The sequence below is a fragment of the Diabrotica virgifera genome, chromosome 10 (assembly GCF_917563875.1).
Source record: "Diabrotica virgifera virgifera chromosome 10, PGI_DIABVI_V3a".
NCBI classification, from domain to species: Eukaryota; Metazoa; Arthropoda; class Insecta; order Coleoptera; family Chrysomelidae; genus Diabrotica; species Diabrotica virgifera.
This window is the reverse complement of record NC_065452.1, coordinates 141,445,409-141,469,549: the sequence shown is the minus strand read 5'-3', so window position 1 is coordinate 141,469,549 and position 24,141 is coordinate 141,445,409. Positions and strand designations below refer to the sequence as shown.

General features: G+C 32.7%; 1 protein-coding gene across 1 annotated transcript in view; it reads left to right on the top strand.

Moving 5' to 3' along the window:
• The window catches only part of LOC126893239 (tyrosine-protein kinase CSK-like), a 138,115-nt gene that overhangs the window by 5,436 nt on the left and 108,538 nt on the right, over positions 1-24,141 (top strand). Inside the window, exon 2 of the mRNA XM_050663225.1 lies at positions 12,551-12,608. Within this exon, the coding sequence (XP_050519182.1) occupies positions 12,579-12,608 (30 nt within the window). The 5' untranslated portion in view covers positions 12,551-12,578. The remainder of the gene's footprint in view (positions 1-12,550; positions 12,609-24,141) is intronic.

Sequence of the window (24,141 nt, the reverse complement as noted above, 5' to 3'; positions counted from 1 at the left end):
TTTAATTAGTGTAGAAGAGGGAATTGGAAGTGGAATAACGTAAGTTAGACGAGTGTTATAAAGGGAATCTGTCCGAATATCCTCTTTATGTTTCTTAAAAATTAAGCATGCTAATTCAACGATATATATGCAGGGAAGTGTCAAGATACCATGTTTCCGGAACAGAGGCCTGCATGATGTACCAAACTTGACCCTGCATAAATATCTAAGTGCTCTCTTTTGTAGCATAAAGATTCTACTGAAATGATGAAGAGAACAGCTACCCCAAAAGGCAATACCGTATCTCAAATTAGATTCAATCAGGGCCACATAAACACTTTTTGCAATCTTGAAATCCAAATGGTGTGCAACTGATTTGACAGCAAAGCAACCCGATGATATCTTTTTGCTTAAATATACAGTGTGTTGCTCAAACTTAAGTTTATTGTCAATATAGAGACCTAAAAATTTGTTAACAGTATCAGAACAAATGCCTTCATTACCCAGAGTAATATTGTTTAGATCATTCTTAAAAGAAATTAATTTGGTTTTTGAAAAATTAAATGTCAAATGATTAGCTTTGCACCACTCTAAGATTTTTAGCATATCACTACTAATAATCTTGTTCAGTACCTTAGAGTCCTTGTTTTGCCATAAAATTGTGGTATCGTCTGCAAATATAGTAAACTGGCCATTAATATCGAGGTTAATTATGTCATTAAAATAGATCAAGAAAAAGATAGGACCCAAGACAGAGCCTTGAGGTACGCCACAATTAATAAAGATATTACTAGAATAGCGCTCATTGATTGATACAGACTGGCATCTGTCTTCCAAGTATGAACTGAACCACTTTAGAGTAGTGCCTCTAAAACCATATCTTTCCAGTTTATTTAAAAGTATTTTGTGATTGACACAGTCAAAGGCTTTAGATAGATCACAGAAAACTGCAGCAGCAACGTAATCGTTATTTAAGTCTAAGTATAGCTTTTCCATGAATTCGAAGATGGCATCATATGTACTTTTTAATGACTGGAAACCGAATTGGCAAGAAGAAAGTAAATAGTGTTTTTGTAAGAACGTCATCATTCGGATTTTGACCAATTTTTCTACAATCTTTGAAAGCGATGGTAACAAAGAGATAGGACGATAATTAGCAGGTAAATCGTGGTCACCACCTTTATATAAAGGAATAACCTTAGCACATTTTAAACAATCGCTAAAGTGACCTGTTGAAAAAGATGTGTTAATTGCGTCCGCTAAAATTTTCAGAACATGATCAGGGAGATGGGATAATACTTTAGATGGGATATCATCCCAACCTGCAGCCATAGGAGTTTTAATGCTTTGTATAATATTTTTTATTTCATCCGAATTAGTGGGAAGAAAATAAAAAGAATTTGTAATGTTTTCTCCATTTAAAAAATGCATTGGATTAGAAGAAGAATCAATTTTTCCAGCGAGTTCTGGACCTACTGAGCAGTAATATTCATTCAGCTCACCAGGGTCCAAGACTACATCAGTAGTTTGGGGAACTTTAGCTCTAATATTATTAACTATACGCCAAGATTCCTTTTGTTTATTATTGGCATTATCCATTCTAGATTTAAAAGATATACATTTTGCTAATTTAGTAACCTTCCTATATATGGACCTATATTTATAGAAATATATCAAAAATTCATCATTGCATATTATATGTTTTTTAATGTAGTTTAACGATCTTAAGTTTTTGCAAGAAATTCTAATTCCTTTAGTAACCCAAGTTTTCTTATTTTTCTTTTTAAGAATTCTTTTTTGAAATGCCAAATTGAAAATCTTCATGAGAGTGTGATGAAATTGATGTAGCAAATCAGGAGAGCAAAAAATATTATTCCAATCCTCCCGATTACATAATTTGATAAACCTGTCAAAATTTCTTTTGCTGAAAATTCTACCCCATCTGGCTGTATGAGGTGGATTCTTAAGGGGAAATTCACATAGAATGGGATCATGATCCGATGAAAAATAGGGAATCACTCTACACTCAGCCAGATCTGGATGTAGATTAGTACAAATATAATCCAATATGCTGCTATCTCTGGTTGGATCGTTAACGAGCATTCTCATATTAAAACTGTTCAGTAAATTTGTAATGGTAATAACATGGGTGTGTGCTGAATCCAAATAATCAATATTAAAGTCACCTGTCAAGATAATAAATGCATTTTTTGGAATCCTTTCAAGCAAGGATTCCAATCTTTGAAAGAATAGCTGCACAGTAGACTTAGGGGGTCTGTACAAAACAATGAGAAAAATATTAAGCTTCTTACTGAAAGTAATAGAAAATTCGAATTCAGATTCAACACATAGGTGGTTAAATTTAATATAGTCAACAAAATTGAATTTATACTGAAATGTTATATTGACTAAAATTAATGTGCCACCGTGGATGCTTTCAGATCTGCAAAATTTTGATATTACGGAGTAATTATTAACACAAAGTGTTTCTAGAGGATACAACCAGTGCTCCGTTAAAAGTACAAGATCTGGCCAATCATTCTCGCTAAGAAACACTTCCAGTTCCTCAACTTTATTTCGTATAGAACATATGTTATATAAAATAATAGAAAATTTACTTACAATATTCGATTTAGATATACTGGTATCCAGTTTATCACCTACCACACTTACAATATTATTTACAAAACAATTGTTTGGTGATGCTAAAAGTGCCGTTTCTATTGGATTTACTTGACTAAAAAAGAGTCTGGTCTATCTTCTTCAGTTGACAGAGTTCTATTGTGATGCTCTCGATCTAAAAATCTTCTTCCTAACCTAAAGTTAAATCGTTCAATGCCAATTTTTTTCGGCCAAAAAGCAGGATTGTAAATTTCTTCCCTTAAGTCAGGTAGTACACCTATCATGAAACATTGATTATCCCTTCTTTTCTGGTCAGTTGGTAACAATTTCACTTGTATATCCTCACAGTTTGTCTTAGTTATTATGAAACTCTTGATGTGGTCCGCATTTACACTATCCGGAACTTTTGAGATGAATAGCCACAATTTTTTGTCTGGTTTTTCGGATTTTCCATGGAAATCCTTATCACCAATTCCAGTTCCCATTATTTTCTTGCGTCTTTTTGTCACAATCCGATATCCTTCATCGTTCGTTTTTTTCTCTGAAGTCCCCATTGTGATATGATTAAGATTCATTTTTGTGATTTCCTCATTTTCAACAGTTAAATTTGTAATGTAGTCACATGTCTGTTTGGTTTGAATTTCCATTATTTGTGCATTTAATTCGTTTGTAGTAATTTTTGAATTGCCCTGTATATTGTTGACATCTGATTGAATAGGTTGTTTATATTTATGTTCGATGTTTTTATTTTCTGGGTCATTAAGTTTAATTGGTATTTTATTTTTATCTTTGGTGTGATGGTTTTTTAATTCAGTCTTCAATAAATCGACTTTTTCTTGCAGCAAATAGTTATTAGATTTTAAAAGTTCATTATTATTTAACAGTAATTTATACTTATCTTCTTTTTCCTCCAGTAAGTGTCTTAGCATTTTATTTTCTAACTGCATAAGATTCATGGGTTCGGTAACATCAGATTGTTTTTCACAACACACCATGCGCGTGTCACATATTTTAGAACATTTTAACTTGCTTTTGATGGCACAGGAAATATGGTAACTTTTTCCGCACACCACACATACTATCGTTTTATTTGGCTTAGTATTACAACATTTAAATGTTTTATCTTCAAATGTTCCTTCATCTATTTGAGAGAGAAGTGACGGCACATTCACTCCGTCCGCCATCTTGGATATTGATGATTGTGCAATAAACTTTTATTTCTGTTTTCTAACAGCAGTAGAAGAAATTTTGAATTAAATAAATTACATACATTCTTCTTTTTGTGTCAACTAATTTAATTCAAAAATTTTTTGGACATCCTGTATAAATAATTATCCTAATGTTTATATCACTGAGTAGAGAATTGAATAACCTTTCAAATGAGCTAGCACACGACCCCTATTCTCATTAAAAAAAATAGTCGATTACGTCATCACGCCCAGATGGATGACATCACCAGTATGATATATAATATGAAGAGTACAGGGGAAAAACAAGGAATGTCACATTTTATACATATTGAGATAAACACCAATAAAGGTTTAATTCTTATGATATCTAAAAACTACTTAGGAGATTCTTAGCAGAATTCTAGGATTTCTTATTCTATAATCGTAATATAATATTAATCTATGTTAACTTATTAATTTAATAATGCACCAAAAAACTGCCGACATTCTTTATTTTGTTCAGTGGCGTGTGGACAAGCCTGGTCCTTCGCCTGGATACAAATTCTTAGAAAATTTATACAGGGTGTTTCATTGGGAAACGGAAATACTTTAATGGTGAATAGAGGTCACCGAGCCGGTTCTAGATATAGTACATTTTTTGCACTACCGACTTTTATAACCCAGTTACAGGGTGTTTTATCGATTTTGCCCATTTCTTTCCTAAGCAATAACTTTAGAACCACCCTGTATATTTTTTTGATATTTGGTACACATATGTCTCATTCAAAACCCAAACGACCGACATACTAATCGTAAGAAAAATCCAGGTCCGGTTTAACAAAAAATTATAAAGTAATTGTGACCTTAAAACAACACCCTGTATATTGAAATTTTAAAAATCTGTTTGCATATTTGAAAAGAGCACAAAAAAGTAAGTTTAATGGTTCGCTTCAATTTTTCGGCCAGACAATTTTATGACTTTTATTTTGAAATTATATTGAATTTTTTAAGAACTTTGACATTAAATAGCAGATATTATTAACTTTTAGTTATAAATTATTAAAGTTAATCAATAAATACTCATTTTCAAAATAATCAATACTTATTTACCACATTGGAACGACCCAATTACTAATGACAAGAAAAATCCAGGTCCGGATTAAGAAAAAAATTTAAAGTAATTGTGACCTTGGAACAACACCCTGTATATTAAAATTTTTAAAATTTGTTTGTGTATTTTAAAAGAGCATAAAAAACTGCGTTAAAAGGTGCATGTCAAATTTTTGCGCAGATGATTTAATTACGGCAATTTTGAAATCATATTGATTAATTCTGTCAAGGTAACAAGAAGCTGCCAGAAAAATTAAGAATAATCCCAATGTAATTAGAAAATCGATTCGAAATATTTTAAAACGAGCAAGGAAATGCATCGAACAAAATGGCGGACATTTTGAGCAACTGTTATAGTTCAAATATTTTTAATTTATGTTAAATTGTTGAATTGTAACGAATTTTTGTTTTATTAGATATAGCAGTTTTTTTAATTCTTTACTAAATCATTAAAATATCCCAATTCTTACAATTCTAATTTTTAATGATGTGCATATAGCTACAAATCCAGAGAATCTATGAAGCCAGCGTAGTAAATAAGTATTAAGTATTTTTAAAATAAGTATTGATTCATTAACATTAAATTATTATTAAAAGTTAACAATACAGAGTTCTTTAAAATTTCAATATAATTTCAAAATTGATGTAATTAAATCAACGGCGAAAAAATTAAAATAAGCCCTTAATCACAGTTTTTCATGCTCTTTTAACCCGGCACCTGCCACGTGACTTTGCAAGGCGCCAACTGCCACGTGGGGTGCTCACAGCACCCCTTAAAAATTTTCTATGATCAAAATAATGTGTTACTAAAACTAACAAAATAATGTGTTAAGTAACACAAGAATATAAAAAACATGTTTTATTAACTTATTAGCCACTAATATGTCATAAAAGTTTAAAAATAAAATGAAAAAGGTGTTATAAGCAAATTAGCAAGTACCAAGCCATAATAAATAAAGTCAAGTAAAATATCTAAAAAAAATAAGACTTCGTGAGTGTAGAGTCTATATTAATAATTTAAATCGGTTATTTCAATAAAGAAATGTAAATTTGACCTGTTTATCAAAAATACAAAAAAAAAATTAAAACTTAAAGTGCTAGATGATGGCACCCTTATTCGACTTTAAAGCTATAAGTTCAGAATGACACTAAATAACCACTTCAAACACTAACACATCTATGCTATATAATATTATAGAAAGCTACTATGGCGCACAGCTCTGTTACCAAACTTGAAATACCAAATATTTGATAAAAATGTGTTATGGGGTGCTGGTAGCACCCCACGTGGCAGGTGCCGGGTTAAAATGCGCAGACAAATTTTTAAAATTTCAATATACAGAGTGTTGGTTCAAGGTCACAATTACTTTGTATTTTTTTCTTAATCCGGACCTGGATTTTTCTTGTCATTAGTAATTGGGTCGTTCCAATGTGGTAAATAAGTATTGATTATTTTTAGAATGAGTGTTTAATCATTAAATTTAATATTTTATAACTAAAAGTTAATACAGTAGAACCCCGCAAATCCGAACTTTCGGCAAATCCGAACCAACGGAAAGGGAAAAAAATTTTAAAAAATTCAAAATAAAAATTTAAAAACATGTTTATTATGTGAGAAAATAATTACGTAAGATGCTAGCTACAGTATTAAACACTGGAACACTAATGGGTGAATAAAAGCGTCGAGTTAGACTAAACACAATCAATAAAGGAATGTGCATAATACACATTTTCCATGGTATACTAGGAACGAAAACATTGAAAAGATAAGAAACATGAGAAACATAGTGTAATCAATATCCAGATTACAAATTAAATGAATCATTTACATGGCCGAATTCCCATGTCCCGTGACGAAACAAAACTACTGGCGTTAGCGATTTAATATTTCAGTGATCTAAATATTTTTCAGCTTTAGAATATTGGAGGCATAAACGTGCGGATAGAGTTTTATAAAGGGATCGGTGGCAGTCCAAATCTTTTAAAAATCATCTTCGTTAGCTTCTTAGGCTAACTTTCGGATAATCCGAACTTTTCGGAATCCGAACAGGCTGTCCCCCCAATTAGTTCGGATTTGCGGGGTTCTACTGTAATATCTGCTTTTTAATGTCAAAGTTCTTAAAAAATTCAATATAATTTCAAAATTAAAGTCATAAAATTGTCTGGCCGAAAAATTGAAGCGAACCATTAAACTTACTTTTTTGTGCTCTTTTCAAATATGCAAACAGATTTTCAAAATTTCAATATACAGGGTGTTGTTTTAAGGTCACAATTACTTTATAATTTTTTGTTAATCCGGACCTGGATTTTTCTTATGGTTAGTATGTCGGTCGTTTGGGTTTTGAATGAGACATATGTGTACCAAATATGTATTTCCGTTTCCCAATGAAACACCCTGTATAGACGGATCTTTCTGGTTATTGTTCTGAATCGATAGTCTGGTCGACAGTACTCAGTTTTTGCTACCACATGGCGAGAAAAGCCAAAATTCATGAAAAAGTGACAGTCCTTGTTTTTCCCCTGTACTCTTCATATGTTAAAAAAATCATAATGTAAAAATCGAATAACTTTTGTATTTTACATTTTTTTCTAATTCTGTAAATAAAGCAGTTTACAGGGGGGTCGAAATATAGTGAATAACCCTGTACATATGGTTGTTTTTTATGATTCATAACTTGACATTATCAGACTTAAGACCACAAATACTGAGGTGTTTGTGCTAATGATATGAACTGTACAGAATTTCACTTTTTACGTTAATTGTTTACGTTATGCTTCATCACTAAACAATAAAGTTTCAAATTTTGAACGCTCATATATTTGTTGATATAAAAATTGGCGCTTATTTGTGTCAAATTTCAATACGATGCGAAATAAAACTTCAACCAAAACTCGAATTCAAAAAATTCGTGTTTTTATCGTAGTTTTACTTATATAATCAAATTCTCTTCTACCATATTGGTGTCGGGATCGTAGTCTTACTACGAGTTTAAACTATCGTTTAAATAAAAAGACGATTTTATTTAACGGAAAATGCTTAAATTCTCTTGTTTTTTACAATGAAGAAAATTGAAACTTTTACAAATTGATATGAGCTATCCAGAATTTCACTTTTTACATTAATTGTTTACGTTATGCTTCATAACTAAACAATAAAGTTTCAAATTTTGAACGCTCATATATTTGTTGATATAAAAATTGGCGCTTATTCGTGTCAAATTTCAATACGATACGAAATAAAACTTCAACCAAAACTCGAATTCAACTCGAGTTTAAACTATCGTTTAAATAAACTATCTTAACTCTCTTGTTTTTTACAATGACGAAACTTGAAACTTTTACGGATAGTAGCTAATGATATGAACTATACATAATTTCACTTTTTACGTTAATTGTTTACGTTATGCTTCATAAATAAACAATAAAGTTTCAAATTTTTTGCCGATTCCGACTACTTTTCATGTTTGTACATCACATGTTTTATACATATTATAATAAACATGATGATATATTTTAATGTTTGAAAAGTGTAAGACTAAAAAGTAAAAAATAAAAAAATATGAAAAAAATTTTTTTAAGAAACGCTTTTCTTTAGTTACGAGTAACATTATTATAAAAAAATCAACTAAAAAGAAAAAATAAAAAAATTGAAAAAATCTAACACATTCGTTAAAGAAAAGCGTGGAGCGAAAACCGTTTATTCGATGGTACACCTGGTATACAATAACAATAATTAACCTATCTAGCAACAACATTATTACAGTGACATTCTTAAAGAATAAGACTATAACATATTAAAAAAATCACACAACAGATTTAGGATATTTGCATTAATTTCACAGCTGAGGGCTAATTGTAAATTGTTAAAAGCTGAAAGCTACAGAAATCATATTTACTTAACAGAATTATCAATAAGAAATAATTTGAAGGGATTTTGGTCATTTGTGAATTCACGGAGAGGAAAGCCCTCTATGCCCTCTGTGTTGAGGTATGGTGGTGTTGAATCCGGTCACGGACCAGATATTGTAAATCTTTTTGCAGAATATTTTTCTACAGTATATTCCACTCAAATATGTGTCATACCCAGTGACTCACCTACATTTGGTCTTACTATTCTGACTGGTTTCAACATAACTGTATCTGATATTTATCTAAAATTATCAGAACTGGATGCGAATAAGGGTCCTGGTCCTGATGGATTGCCTCCTAGCTTTCTCAAGAACTGTTGTTTTATATTATCCAGACCTCTTTTTCACATCTTTAATCTATCCTTAAATAAGGGTGAATTTCCAGAATGTTGGAAAAATAGTTTTTTAACACCCATTTATAAAGCGGGAGATAATTCATTGGTGAATAATTACAGGCCCATTAGTATAATTAGTGTAATACCAAAGATATTTGAATGTTTTGTATGTGACTATCTTAAAGCTTCACTTGAAAAACAACTAGTAGACCAACACTTTGGATTTCGGAATAGCAGATCAACCGAATGTAACACACTAGTATTTGTGGACTTCCTGAGGAAGGCGTTGGAGAGGGGTTGTAGGGTACATGCACTATACCCCGATTTCTCCAAGGCCTTTGATCGGGTCAACCATAATATTTTAATATTTAAACTTAAACAAATGGGTGTTAATGGCCCACTCCTTGAGTGGCTGAGAACATACTTGATGGGCCGAGTTCAGATGGTGCGTATCAGGGATTTTGTTTCCAGTGAGATTAAGGTTCATTCAGGAGTACCTCAGGGTTCACATTTGGGGCCCCTGTTATTTAACATATTCATCAATGATATACACCACTGCTTCCTACACAGTTCACCTCTGCTTTTTGCAGATGATCTAAAGTTCTATACAATTATCAACAATACAGAAGATTGTATTAATCTTCAACATGATCTTGATCGGTTCAGTGAGTGGTGTATGCGGAATGCCATGGCCCTGAATGAATCTAAGTGTCATGCTATTTCTTTTGGACGATCGAGAGACCCAATAGAATATAATTATAATATACAGAATATTCCTGTTGACTGGGTTACTGAAATTCGTGATTTGGGAATTAATTTAGACTGTAAACTTTTATTTGAATCACATTATACGTCAAAAATTTCCAAATCTTTACAAATGCTTGGTTTTATAAAAAGATGCACTAGAGACTTTCAGAATATTGAAGCAATTAAATTACTATATTGTTCTTTAGTTAGACCTCATCTAGAGTATTGTTCTTGTGTTTGGTCTCCATCTTACAATATTTACATAACAAAAATCGAGACAGTCCAACACAAGTTCTTAAGGTACATAGCATATAAACTGGGTATACATTTTGAGTTAAATCAGTTAAATTATTATCAAATTGAAACCCAATTGGGTATTCTCTCACTGCGTGACCGACGAGTAATTAAGGATGCAAGGATGCTCTATGGCATAATTAATTCAACAGTTTTGTGTCCTCAGCTACTTGAGCAGGTCGGTCTCCATGTACCTCTCCATAGAACTTGATTAAATCAAACATTCTATGTTCCTATCCATAGAACCAACTATGCATATAACAACTTTTTATCTCGAGCACTAAGATGGGCAAATATTCACCCTGCTTTAGATTTCTTTGCACCAAAGTCTGAATTCATCTCTGGCCTCAGACGTATGTTTGTTTGAGTAGTTGTTGGATAGATAGTCATTAATGTGATATATAAATCTGATTTGTGTGATTAAGTTTGTGATATTTATATTTTATTGTATTATTGTTTTATTATTACTATTTTATTGTATTTTACTTATTATTGACACATGTATTTTGTGTATTTTGTATATTGGACTTATAAACTTGTAATCTTATTGGGCAGTAGCCCGTTGAAAATAAATAAATAAATTTCTTGGGGAAGTGTACATTAGTATCCGGTTATTTTTGTGGGTCAGTGTATACAGAGTGAGTTTTATGTATGGAACTCCTCAATTATCTCGGAAACGGCTTGCACGATTTTTATAGATTTTGGTGGATAGGGTTTTCTAAGGCCGATGCCACATTATGCGTTTTGACCGGATGCGTTTCCGACGCATCCGGTGAAAACGCATAGTGTGACAGATCGGTCCGGTTGCGTTGGAAGCGGATGCGTTTTGAGTCATCGGTACGCGCTTACTACCTGCACCAGACTAAACGCATAGTGTGACAGGTCGGTCCGGTTGCGTTGGAAACGGATGCGTTTTCACCGCATCCGTTCAAAACGCATAATGTGGCATCGGCCTAAAGCGGTCTGTGTTATAGTGGTGTTTACATTGTTGCCAGATCTTCCGTTTTTCTATAAATCTAATGAACTTTCTTATCTCAAATGGAACACTCTATATATTCTTTGCGTTTTGAAGTCCTTAAGAAATGCTGATTATTTTTCATTTAATATTCCCCATGCCTAAATGCTGTATTTTCGGAGTTATTGCTAAATTTATTTTTAAACCAACTTATAAAAATCAATTTTTTCACATCTGCACAGGCAGACATTTTTTTGGATTCTTTGGATCATTGGGAACAAAAAAAGTTGTTTTATATATTTTTTTAAAGTTCATCGTTTTTTGAGTTACAAAAAATTTAAAACTGAAAAAAAACTAAAAATGACGATTTTTAAGGCTTAAAAAGACAAGTGTAAAATATAATTTTTTGAAATTTTGAAGTGCCTAAAATTTTGGGCATGTTTTAATCTAAAACATAGTTTTTCAATTGTTAATGAAGCGCTTATGAGAGGATGGGCGATCAGGCTTACGGTGTTTTAGAATGAAATAAGCCCAAATTACTTATCGGAAACTGATAAAACAAGATTTGAGCTTGAATTTTGGTATGTACCGAACATGTATTTCTTATGTATAATACATATTATGTACGTATACACATACATATGTATCTACCATAAAAAATAACAGAAAAAATAAATCTTTCATTATGAGTCTCTCTTTCGCCATATAGAGTTTCCGTCAAGTGATTTACGATGACGCTATTTTGATAAAACCTCAAAAACGCAACTTAGCACGGATAATCCGCAGTACGGATAATCCGCACCCGGATAATCGAGGTTCTACTGTACTTCGAAATATCAAAGATTACATTTTTTTACTTATGTTATTGAGCCTTGAAAATCGCCATTTTTCGTTTTTTTTTTTCAGTTTTAAATTGTTTATAACTTGAAAATGAAAAATTACAAAAGAGCTTTATTTCCAATGATCCAATGTTTGCCCGTGCCAAAAAAAAATGGTTTTTATGTTTTAAAATGTAGCAATAACTCCGAAATATCGGCATTTAGGTATAGGTAATATTACATAAGAAATAATCAGTATTTCTTAAGGATTTCAAAACTCAAAGAATACAGGGTGTTCTATTTATTTGAAATAAGATTCATTAGATTTCTAGAAAAACGGGAGATCTGACAACTATGTAAATGCCTCTGTACTATCAGCCGCATTATAAGACCCTTACCCACCAAAATTTTTAAAAATTGTGCAAGACGTTTCCGAGATAATTAAGGCGTTCCATACATAAAACTCACTCTGTATATTCAGATGGTAGGTAACTTCTATTGTTATATTTTGACTTTAGTATTTATTCAAAGTAAGTACAATATTACACTTTTATGGTAGTCACTGTAAGGTTATTCATTGCATATTTTAATATCAATTTATATTCTATTCCAGTGACTATTATGGTGGAACCTAGAGAGTGATGACAAGCCAAAATTCACCATTTACACAGGTAGGATCTTTATATATTAACAATTGTACTTATAGGGTGTTGTTATTATATTTTCAGAATCAATAACACTGTTGTTTTCATTTTTTATCTGCACTTTTTTGATTTTATGATGTTTTGATTACTTGTGTGGGGCATTTAACTATTTTGCTAATTTTATTTAATGGCCAACCATTTACAATAGAATTATTACATAACTCATTAACAATTTTCATGGCGTAGGCAAGAACATAAATACAAATTAAGTATTGCATTTTTCGTTTGTTTTGATCTCCAATCTGGAAATAATTTTCAAAAAAGATTATTATAAAATAAGCAGTTACTTATTGCTCAAAGTGCCAACCTTCTTTGTTAACGTTGTTAAGGGTGGGTGGGGGAGTATTGTTTGAAATCAACATTTCCAGTACATTTTTGTGATTTTTTTAAACTATGGTACAATTATTTTATTTTTAAATTAAATAAGCGTATTAAGCGCAATTCAAAAAAAAATATTCAAAAACATTTTTAAGGAAAAATATTGAAAAATAAGCCAAATTTTTACAGACATCTACAAAAAAATGGATTTTGCTTTGGACATCAGAACTCGTCACTGAATTATGTGAAACAAAAAATTCAAAAAGATTTTATTAGCTTATGAGTTTTTCCAGGTAACGCTCTCGAGTTTTTTGTTTTTGAGTTCTTGGTATCACTCGGAAGTAAAAAAAATAAGATCTTTGTAACAAAAGGGTAAAAATCAACATATTTATTATTGTTAAACAAAAAATAAACATAAAAACAAATATATCTCGACAATGTTACCTCAAGAAATGTCTAAAAAAATCTATGCAAAATTTCAGGTGGATTGGTCAAGTAGTTTTTGAGTTACAATGACCACCGCCTTTGAAAAAGTAGTTTTGAGAAAAACGCGTTTAAAATTTTGACACCTTCGTCTTCATCTTCTTGTTTGTCTGTCAAATCATAAAATAATGCACACCGGAATATATTTTTAAATCACAGAGTAATTTACAAAAGAGAAAGGGAACAGTTGTTGAACGTTTCTCACTACAACTCTTAAAACGACAGCCTCCTAATCTGTGTCTATATACTTCCCATTGGGCAATTTAATTGACTTGGGTTTATTAATTTTATCTGTCTTGCGGATTCTGTTAACCCTGGCATTTTCAGAGACACTTTCAATATTTTCATAGAATTTCCTCCAGGATTTATTTTTAGCGGATAATATTGTCTTATTATAATAAAGTTTTCAATTTAGCTCTATATGCTCCCCAATTACCTGATTTCTTCGTCCTATTAGATATAAAAACAATACAAGACTTTCTCTTCTGAGGCCAGACTAGAGATTTAAAATTTCCGGAAAAATTGGGTGCAGGAAAAAAACCTGTTTTTTCCGGAAAAAACAGGAAAAAAAAGGAAAAATACGAAAAAATTAAAATTTGCTACAATATACTAAACAAATTCTGCATCCCGTATCAAAATCGATAAATTTAGTAGAATCGGATAGATCTATATTATCAGAAGTGCCTTTGTCTTTAATAGACGATATATCTTTGTCTTTAATATCTAAGTATATAACAGACAATATTAAATATTCCCAACAAGTTGACCAGCTAGTTCTCTTATCGAAAGCTTGCTAAAATAATATGTTGAAGAACGTTACCTGGCTAATTTGCTATGCCAAGATCATAAAGAAAGAAAAAAAAGAAGGTTACGAATTTTGTTCTAAACCGATTCATTTTGCAGTCAATCTTCTTGGTGCTCGCCTTAAAGGAGAACATTTGAATGAAAACCAGCTAATGGAAGCTATAGACTTATATTGCTGAAACGGCTCATTCACTAAGGGCTTGTCCATATGAGGGCGGTTTGCCGAGTGGACTGCGCGTTTTACCTGTTTTACTTGATCTCACCCTAATGCCGCCTTTGAAGTTACCAAGGAAAACAGGAAAACCGCGCAGTCGACGTTGGCAAACCGCCCTCATATTGACAAGCCCTAAACCTAGATGTAGGGAAGGTGGTGGCAAATCTGGCACAATTTAGAACAAAAACTGGATTCTTTTGGTCGAAATTCTTTATGGGATAGTGCGAATATTCTCATCCCGTTATATGGTGGCAAGGTTTGTGTACATCGCAGCCACTTATGCCAATTGCCTCCCGAATTTTAAAGGGATCTCCATCTTCCGCCTCTTAAGAAAGAAACTGGTCTTTACACGGTCTCATACAATATATCGGTCGTACAAGCAAACGAAATATATTATCACAGGAAAAAATTCAGAAGTTTTTGCTATTCATTTAAATTTGGTTATAAACGAAAAGCAGATACTTATTCATTTACGATGCTAGACCAGATCCACTTTTAGGAGAGACTGACAAAAATTATGTTGTTTTATCCATCCAGGATGATGAGGCTGATTTCGAGTCTGAATCAGATGCTTGGTCTGAAGATTCAGATTTAGACTCAGATGAAAATATACCACTGAGCGCTTTGGTTAAATAATGTGCTTTCTACGTTTGAAGTTTCGGTTTTAATGCTTTGAATTATTAGATAATAATTATAATTTTTGACCCTATATACTACATGTTTGTACATAATAAATATATCTTAGATATTATTATTATTACAAAATATATTTAAACGAGTTGAAAATTGGTATTTTTGCACGTTTCAAGTCTTAATGAAAAAATATTTAAATTTTCCCATTTTTTCCAATTTTTCCAATGGTCTGGAAAAAAACGGAAAAAACCTGTTTTTCCCCAATTTTTCCCGTTTTTTTCCGATATGTTAAATCTCTAGGCCAGACATCTCTTTATCCACCAAGTTACTTGTCTGGGCGGGCTACTTTATTTTAACGGGCAGTTTTCGTCATTTGAGACTACTATTGCATGTTGCCAGTCTACTGCCAGCTCAACCTCAACGTTGTTTTTTGGTCTTTAGGATAATTATGTACCCTTGTTTTAAGATCCCTATTAAAGATTACCCGTGGGTCACCTTAGGGTCTCTATAAAACCTTGGTTCCTGTTTAACTGAGCTTATCTCAAAGCATATGTATGCATGATGCGATAAGGATAACGCACCTTACACATGCCAGTTAGATATCATGTTCCTAAAAACGCCTACACACGTCCCGACCTGACCACCTGACTGTCGGGTCTGACGGTTGGAGCCTGTTTAGGCTTGTCGCACGACAAAAAGTAGTCATCCCGACAGTCAGGCTGACCGACTTGGTCGGATGGTCTTGCTATTCCAACATCGGGCCGGCCTATAAATGCTTCAAAAACGAAAACTTTTCTAATACTACGAAACTAATAATTTTTCCTTTTCGTACAGTTCATATACACACGTCGGAAAAGTCTAGGGATATTTTTAGAAAGAGACGTAATTTTTTCATTAATTGTTTTGGATAAATAATAATTGATTCGTAGTAATTAGTAGTATTTAATCATCATCATCAGTGGCAATTCTTTATGAATCAAAGCCAGGGCCTCCGTAAGGGCTGCTGGCGCCTGTGCTGGCGCCTGTGTGCAAAAAGGATTTTGGCGCCCCTTAGGCATTTTGGTTCATGTTTATTTATTTATTTTTTAGAAGGTAGGTAGATGGTAGGTGCTTGAAATAAAGCAAAAAACTGAAGTTTAGAAGTCATAAGTTTTAATGAGTTTTCCCCGAAAAGTGCTTCATTTTTTTTGGATATTTCACGTTGAAATATTCGATTTGGAATTTGACGAATAAGAACGTTTTTCTCATGAGCTCCAATTTTGCTTTTACTGGGTCTATAGTCTTCATGAACACACCATTTTTTCCTTTTTTTAGCTTTTAAGTTATTTACGAAAAACCGTCTAAAAGCGTGTTTTTTTGTTGAAAAATAAACATTTTCACTCGCAAATAACTCAAAAAGTATTGATTCAGTTACAAAACTCTCTAGAGCAAAAGTTGCTTAGAATTAGTCAGTTTATCCATTTCTGGACCTAGGTATTTTAAACCTATATTTTTTCACCACCGAGAAGGGATAATATTCACCCCCAAGCAAAAGCAACCAACGACACAAGTCCAACTTTGAAGTGGAGGGTAAGGGTAGAACCTACATCCAAATTTTCGTGCAATTCGTTGGTCACCCTGAAAATTACACGGTATCGCCGTATTTCACGTCCATTTACTGGGCTATAGGTAGAGTTACGGCCAGTGAATAGTTTACAGGCTGGCTTATATAGGAGCCGATTTTTTAAATTTTTACCTCGTTTAAGTAATAATTTTTCAGGACTTAATTTCATTAAACAAATAATTGGAGTCTATACCTATCCTTATTATCCTGATCTGTCAGTCATTCTTCAAGAACAAAACAACGTTTTAAAAGATCGCAGTCACTTAATTTAAATATGTTTCGTGTGTATTTATACCTAATCCTATTTAATTTCTCAACTTTTGTTTTAAAATTAATTTTTATTTAAAGGATGGCGCCCGTGTGCATTGCACACTTTGCACATAAAAAGCCTACTTCAAGACAATCCTCCATTCGCCCCTGTCTCTGGCAACTCTTCTCCATCCCCTAATTCCAATAGATTTTAAATAATTTTCTAGGTTGTCTTGGTACCCAAGTCTCAATCTTCCTCTTGCTCGTTGTCATATCGATCCTCTTCGATCAAAAACTTTTCTGACTATGGCGTCTTCCTCTCACTTGATTACATGCCCTATTCATCTAAAGGAATATTCATATTTATCCGTTCGGGCACGTAGCGTTTCGTTTCCGAAAAATATTGATTTTATGGTTTTAAATATGAACAATTCATACTGTCCGGAGCGTATAGTATCAGACAACTCCTTTTAAAATCAGGTTTCTATATTTTTCGGAAACGAAACGCTAAGTGCCCGAACGGATAATGTGATTCTTCCTTAAGCGTGCTACCTTAACGAATTTTTATTTATTTATTTATTTACCCACGGGAAAACCCCATTAACAGTAAAAATACAATAAACACAATAAAAAATGAGGTACAATCATTCATTGAAATATAAAAAGTAAAAATAAGAAAAGCAAAGACTTGAAAAATCACCAGGCAAAATATTCAAAACATAACAGTTAGAAAAATAAAATATAAAATGTACACATGTAACTGAAACAAATCAATAAAATTATACAAAACACAAATACAATAATAAAATACAACAACATTGCAAGATGAAACCTAATTATCACATGGCAAGAGATCTCCTCAGTTGGCCCAGGCTTATATTAAACAGATCCATATCAAAACCGTTAAGATAGCACATATATCTATCTAAAGGCATGTTACTACCGTAGGATGTTCTGTGAAAGGCAAACAAGGTTCTATGTTAAAGGTAACATTGTAGCGTAAACCTGGATATGGAACATTAAATCTTATACTATCCAACAAACTGGGACAATCAATAAGTCCATTAATGATTTTGAAAACAAAGACACCTCCCGAAATATCACGCCTAACACTAAGGGGAGCTAATGATAAACGTTGCTCAATCCCAGTGTAATCATGGTTCTCAATATACGTCTGAGTTTTATAAGCACAGTATTTTAGGAACTTATGTTGGACTTTTTCAATAGTGTCAATATGAATTTGATGGTACGGAGACCAAACTACCGAACAATATTCTAATATAGATCTGACTAGACAACAATAGATTAACTTAACAGCATCAATAGAGAAGTATTTAGAGTTTCTTTTAACAAATCCAAGTAATTTAGAAGCTTTTACGGATAATGGATTGATATGTTCGACAAATGAGAGCTTTTCATCCATGATAACACCTAGATCTTTAATAGACGAGACATATCTAAGAGGTTTACTGTCTATGTGATAAGCAGTATCAATTCTGTTTAACTTATGGGAAAAACTAATATAACAACACTTCTCAACACATAACTGAAGATTATTGCAAATGCACCAATCAAATAAGCGATCCATATCAGCCTGTAAAAGTTTCTGATCCTCAATATCATTCACAACTCGCCAAAATTTTACATCAATTTGACCTACATTAAACATTTACTATATAAGAAGCAATTAACGATATCATTAACAAATAAGTCAAAAAACAGGGGAGACGTATGCGCACCCTGTGGAACACCAGAACTTACTGTAATAACTTCAGAAAAAAGACCACCCACTTTAACTCGTTGATAAAAGTTATTAACCAGATAAAAGTTTTTAACCCACTCAACAAAATGGACATGAAAACCTATTGATGCCAATTTATTAAGGAGAATTTGGTGATCAACACTATCAAATGCCTTACTGAAATCCGTATAAATAGCATCAATCTGCTTACGATCTTCCATATACTTTAAGAGATCAGATTGGTAGCAAATTAGATTCGTTACTGTGGATTTTTGTCTGCAAAAACCGTGCTGAGATTCAGAAATCACACCCCTGCACACCCACGACAGCTGCTTAGCTACCAAACTATCAAAGAGTTTGGGAATTGCGGATTGAATGCATATACTACGATAATTTTCTATGTCATTCTTCTTACCTTTTTTAAATATGGGTACAACAAAACTCTCCTTCCAAGCACCTAGAAATGTAGAAGACTAAAGATTTATTAAATAATAACAGTAATGGCCCAACAACAGTGCAGACACATTTTTTTAGAAGGAAATTAGGAACACCATCTGGACCGCTGGAAGTTTTATTTGGAAGAGAACATATACCATCAAAAATATCAGTGACAGTAAAGTCAGTGATATTGAAGCAAGCACCGATGTTGCTATCTAAATGTGCACTGGGTAACTTGAGATCGTTATTACTGGGTAAGTAAACAGTCTGAAAGAAATCTTTGAATAAATTAGCAATACCTTGTCCATTAGAAGCTGACCGTTCATTATAAAACATCAAATCAGGAAGGTTGTGACTAGACAGTTTATCCCTAATATATTTCCAAAAAGAATAAGGGTTATTCTGCAATTCAGCATCTAAACCTCTAATATACAGGGAAAAGCATGCATCAGACAACCGTTTACATTCTGATCGGAGACGAGAGAAATTGGAATAATTAACATCAGACCGATTCTTCATGTACAGAGAGTGGGCATACTTCTTTTCTCTCGTCAAACATCTAAGATCATGAGAAAACCACTTAGGAAAAGTAGAAGATCTATAGCGTTTCAAAGGTACAAAAAAAGCGATACCTGTAGCAAGAATTTCATTGAAGACTTAAGTTGATACATGTATATCGCTATAACCTAAGCATTCCTGCCAATCTATAGCAGCCAAGAAGTTATTAAACTCAAAGTAGTTGCCGTTCTTGAAATCATAGTAGAATTCATCATAGGACAGACATGAAGAAGAGGATGTGTTTAAGGCCATCAAACTAGCTTCATAACCAAAATGATGTAAACTAGAGTTCAAGAGAGGATCACCCGCCCTTGTGATAACCAAGTCCCTATCGTTAGAGAAAACCAGGTCTAAAAATACATTTCTGTCATTAGGTAAAGAGTTTAGTTGGTAAAATTTTAGGTAACCATAAGCTTGTGCCACATCAACAGCTGGATCACCTCTTGGACAATGAACTAGGACACCAAACTCATCATTGGACCATACTGCATTTGGTAAGTTGTAATCGCCAAACATGTAAATATTAAGTGATGGATACTGAAGAACAATTTCTTCCATGGATTGGCAGTGCCACATGTATGCTTCCCGGGGAGAATGAGGAGGAATATAAGTACCCCCAATAATAAACTTGGACTTACCAAACTGACACAAAATAAGAAGTTGTTCAATACGGTCTTCATTGATAGAGATATTATGAGATTACAGCTTGCTCCTAACAAATATCAGGACACCACCTCCATTCAATTTGTCACTAGATTTCAGACTTCTGTCACAACGAAAAACATCAAAACCATCACATCTCAATTCACTGTCCCTGAAGTTATCATTCAAATTACTCTCAACTAGTATGATGATGTATGGACAGCATGACACATTTATTAACAAATCAGAAAGTCTTGTACGCAGGTCACCAACATTCTGATAGTACACTGTTAATGGGTAAGAGCAAGGTTTTTTGGTTTTGATTTGACGACTACTGGCTCACCGTGACGGAACTGGATAGACAAATTCTCCTCACCCGCATTTTCTCTCTCCAATAACGACTTTTTCGCTGCTTTATAAGCCTCTTGTTCCATTTTGGTTTGATCACCAGACATTTTATATCTAGATCCACGAAGCTTATTGCGAGATTTCAGGGCCAATTTTACAGTGTTACAGAGTAACAGATAACTTTGACTGGTCTAGCACGATCAGAGACTTTACCAATACGTAGTACATGAGTAATTGTAGATCCTTCATTCTGTATACCAATCATTCGGAAAACTTCATGAACAATATTTTTATCATGGTCAGTTCGATCATTTAAAGTGGTGGAATTGGATTCAGGAATATTGTATAATATGAGATTATTAGCTCTAACTAAGCGCTGTTGTACTTCATAGAAAACTGAACTAGTTTCAGTTTCGTTTTTTGTTTGATTTTTTAAATTAGGTTGCAACGTTTCAGTTGATAAATAGCCCCTCTTGAAGCACCAATATCACGTGCTACGGTAATTACAGAGTCTCCTTTCTCCAGTAATGTTACAGCACGAACCTTCTCCTCTTTTGTGAGTTTCTTTCGACCCATATTTGTCAGTTCATTTAGAATTTGACGATCTCAAACTTTACGAGGTAAATGAGAAGAAGTTTAACACTGACTACCCGTATAAAGCCAATTGTTTTCAGTGCAAACGCGCAGAATACCCTAACTAAGCCAAGCGGTCCGTAAACTACAGATAATTGCCGTCGCAAGTACGCTATCCCCCCTCCCCTACCCTCCCCACCAAGCGCAGACAGAACGTATGCAAATTGTCTTCAAATTTTGTGATTTATTTGGCAATGTAAAGATTTTTTTGCCGGCACTGTAGATACATTGGAACAACCCATTTAGTAATCACAAGAAAAATCCAAGTCCGGATTAACAAAGAAATATAAAGTGATTGTGGCCTTGAAACAATACCCTGTATATTTAAATTTTCAAGATTTATTTGCACATTTGAAAAGAGCACAAAAACTGAGTTTACAGTGTTTATCGCTTTAATTTTAGGCACAGGAAATTTAATGATTTTAATTTTGACATTAAATATACTGAAATTTTTAAGAACTCTTAAGATTAAAAAGCAAGTTTTTAAAGCACTTTGAATAATAAATTACTAAATTTAATAAATAAATATAATCTTAAAAATAATCCATAATTATATACTACATTGGGATGACACTTATCACAAGAAAAACCCAGGTTTGAATTAACAAAAAAATATAAAATGATTGTGACCTTCAAACAACACCCTATATATTAAAATTAAGGTGAACGATTAGACTTAGTTTTTTGTAGTCTTTTCAAATGTGTAAACGGGTTTTGAAAATTTCAATATACAGGGTGTTGTTTCAAGGTCACAATCACTTTATATTTTTTGTTAATCTGGACCTGTATTTTTGTTGTAAGTGGGTCGTTCCAATGTAGTAACTAAGTGTTGATTAGTGTTAAAATGAGAATGCATTCATTAAATTCAATAATTTATTATTAAAAATGCTTTAAAAACCTGCTTTGTAATCTCTGTTCTTAAAAATTTCAATATATTTCATCTCAAAATTAAAGTGATTAAATTTTCTGCGAAAAACATTAAAGCGAACCTATAAACTCAGTTCTTTGTGCTCTTTTCAAATCTGCAAACGGGTTTTGTAAATTTCAATATACAGGATGTTGTTTCAAGGTCACATTGAATTTAAGAATAATTTTTTTAATCCGGACTTAGATTTTTCTTCTGATTAGTAGTTCTATGGTTTGGGTTCTAAATAAGACATACTTGTATCAAATATCCAAAAATATAAAAGGTGGTTATAAAGTTATGGTCCAGACAAAAATGGACAAAATCGATAAAAACACCCTGTAACTCGGTTATAAAAATCGGTGGGGCAATAAATGTAGAATATCTAGAACCGCCTCAGTGCTCTATTCGCCATTTAAGTATTTCCGTTTCTTAATGAAACACCCTGTATACTAATCCACCTATGCGGCCTGCAAGCTGTGGCAATAGCTAGTATGTGGCCCAGAGAAAAAAAAGGTTGAGTATCGCTGATCTAATCCAAGTTAAATAACGTCGTTACATGCTGCTAATTACTAAACAAGAACTTTATACCACAAACAAAATCCAAACTACCAGAATATTTGCTGCAGTATACAAACCATAGTTTTTTCCTCCCTTGTTCAAAACGTTGTCAAATATTCATTATCATTTTTGCCGTTTTGTTTTCGTCACAAAAATCTACAGGATGAGCAACTGGACAAATTCAATTGAAATTAAACGACCACGTGAATTTATTTTTATTAATTTTATCTTGTTATAAAAATATCCCTAGACTTTTCCGATGTGTGTATTTCTGCATTTTTTAATAATGATGTTCTCCAGAAGTCCATTAAAAATATTATCACTTTGTAGACTTTCAATTTCTGTTTTACTTCTTTTGTTATGATATGTTGTCACGTTCATATCTACTATTATTAGTAACTCTGTATACAACTAAATATTGTTGAAATTTTCACGTTTATTTTATTTTATAATGTAAATAAAAACAATGGATAATATCAAGATTTACCCAAAATGCACCGACTACTAATAGTCCAGGGTAATAAGGTTTTTCCCATGACACTCGAGCAGCCAGGGTACTGAAGCGTTTTTTCGACAGGTAATACATATAAGAGCAAATTGTAAATATTTCCTGCGTAGGATCTGGCGGCCATTTTTATTTATAAACAATTAACTGTCAAAAAATGGCATTTTTCCCCTTTTTTTCAAATCAATGGAAAACAGTGAAACTTATGGTTTTTTTAGTACAAATATCTTTGAGATTATGGAAAAAGCTTTAAAATGCCGTATTACAAAGTTTGATATACTCATTTATTGTTAATATAATTGCGAAAAAGGGTCTGAGTTGCAAAAAAATTAATTTCGCAATATCTATTGTAAAAATTAGTGTACAGCTTTGAAATTTTTGTTATATAAGGGTTCTTTGGTGCTTAATATGTGATAAAAATTTCAAAGCGATTCAATCAATTGTTTAAATTTTATTCAAATTCCACAGGTGGAAAGTATTCCACCTGTTGTCAATCTGGTGGTACGGAGGCGATATTTATTGTCGTTTTCTGCGCTGCTTCGATTGATAACTTAGTTTGTTTTCCGGTAGATGGCCCTAGTTCATCCGTGACATTTCTTTCTTTGCAATTCGGGAAGGCCCTAAGCTATGGTAAATGGTTAAAGCGGAGAGAAGAGGATATGGGTTTACTGATGAGGGGAAAAAGATCTCCGAAACCGGTATAGACTCTTCCTGCACTCTCCGCTTTAACCAGAGTATTTAACCAGAGTATTATGCAGCTGCTGCATTTTCGTTTTGCAAAGAAATTGAGAATGTTTATACATTTTTAATTCATTTACTCTTTTGAGTATTAAGGAATCTTTCTTGTTGGAGCTTTACCATGCTGA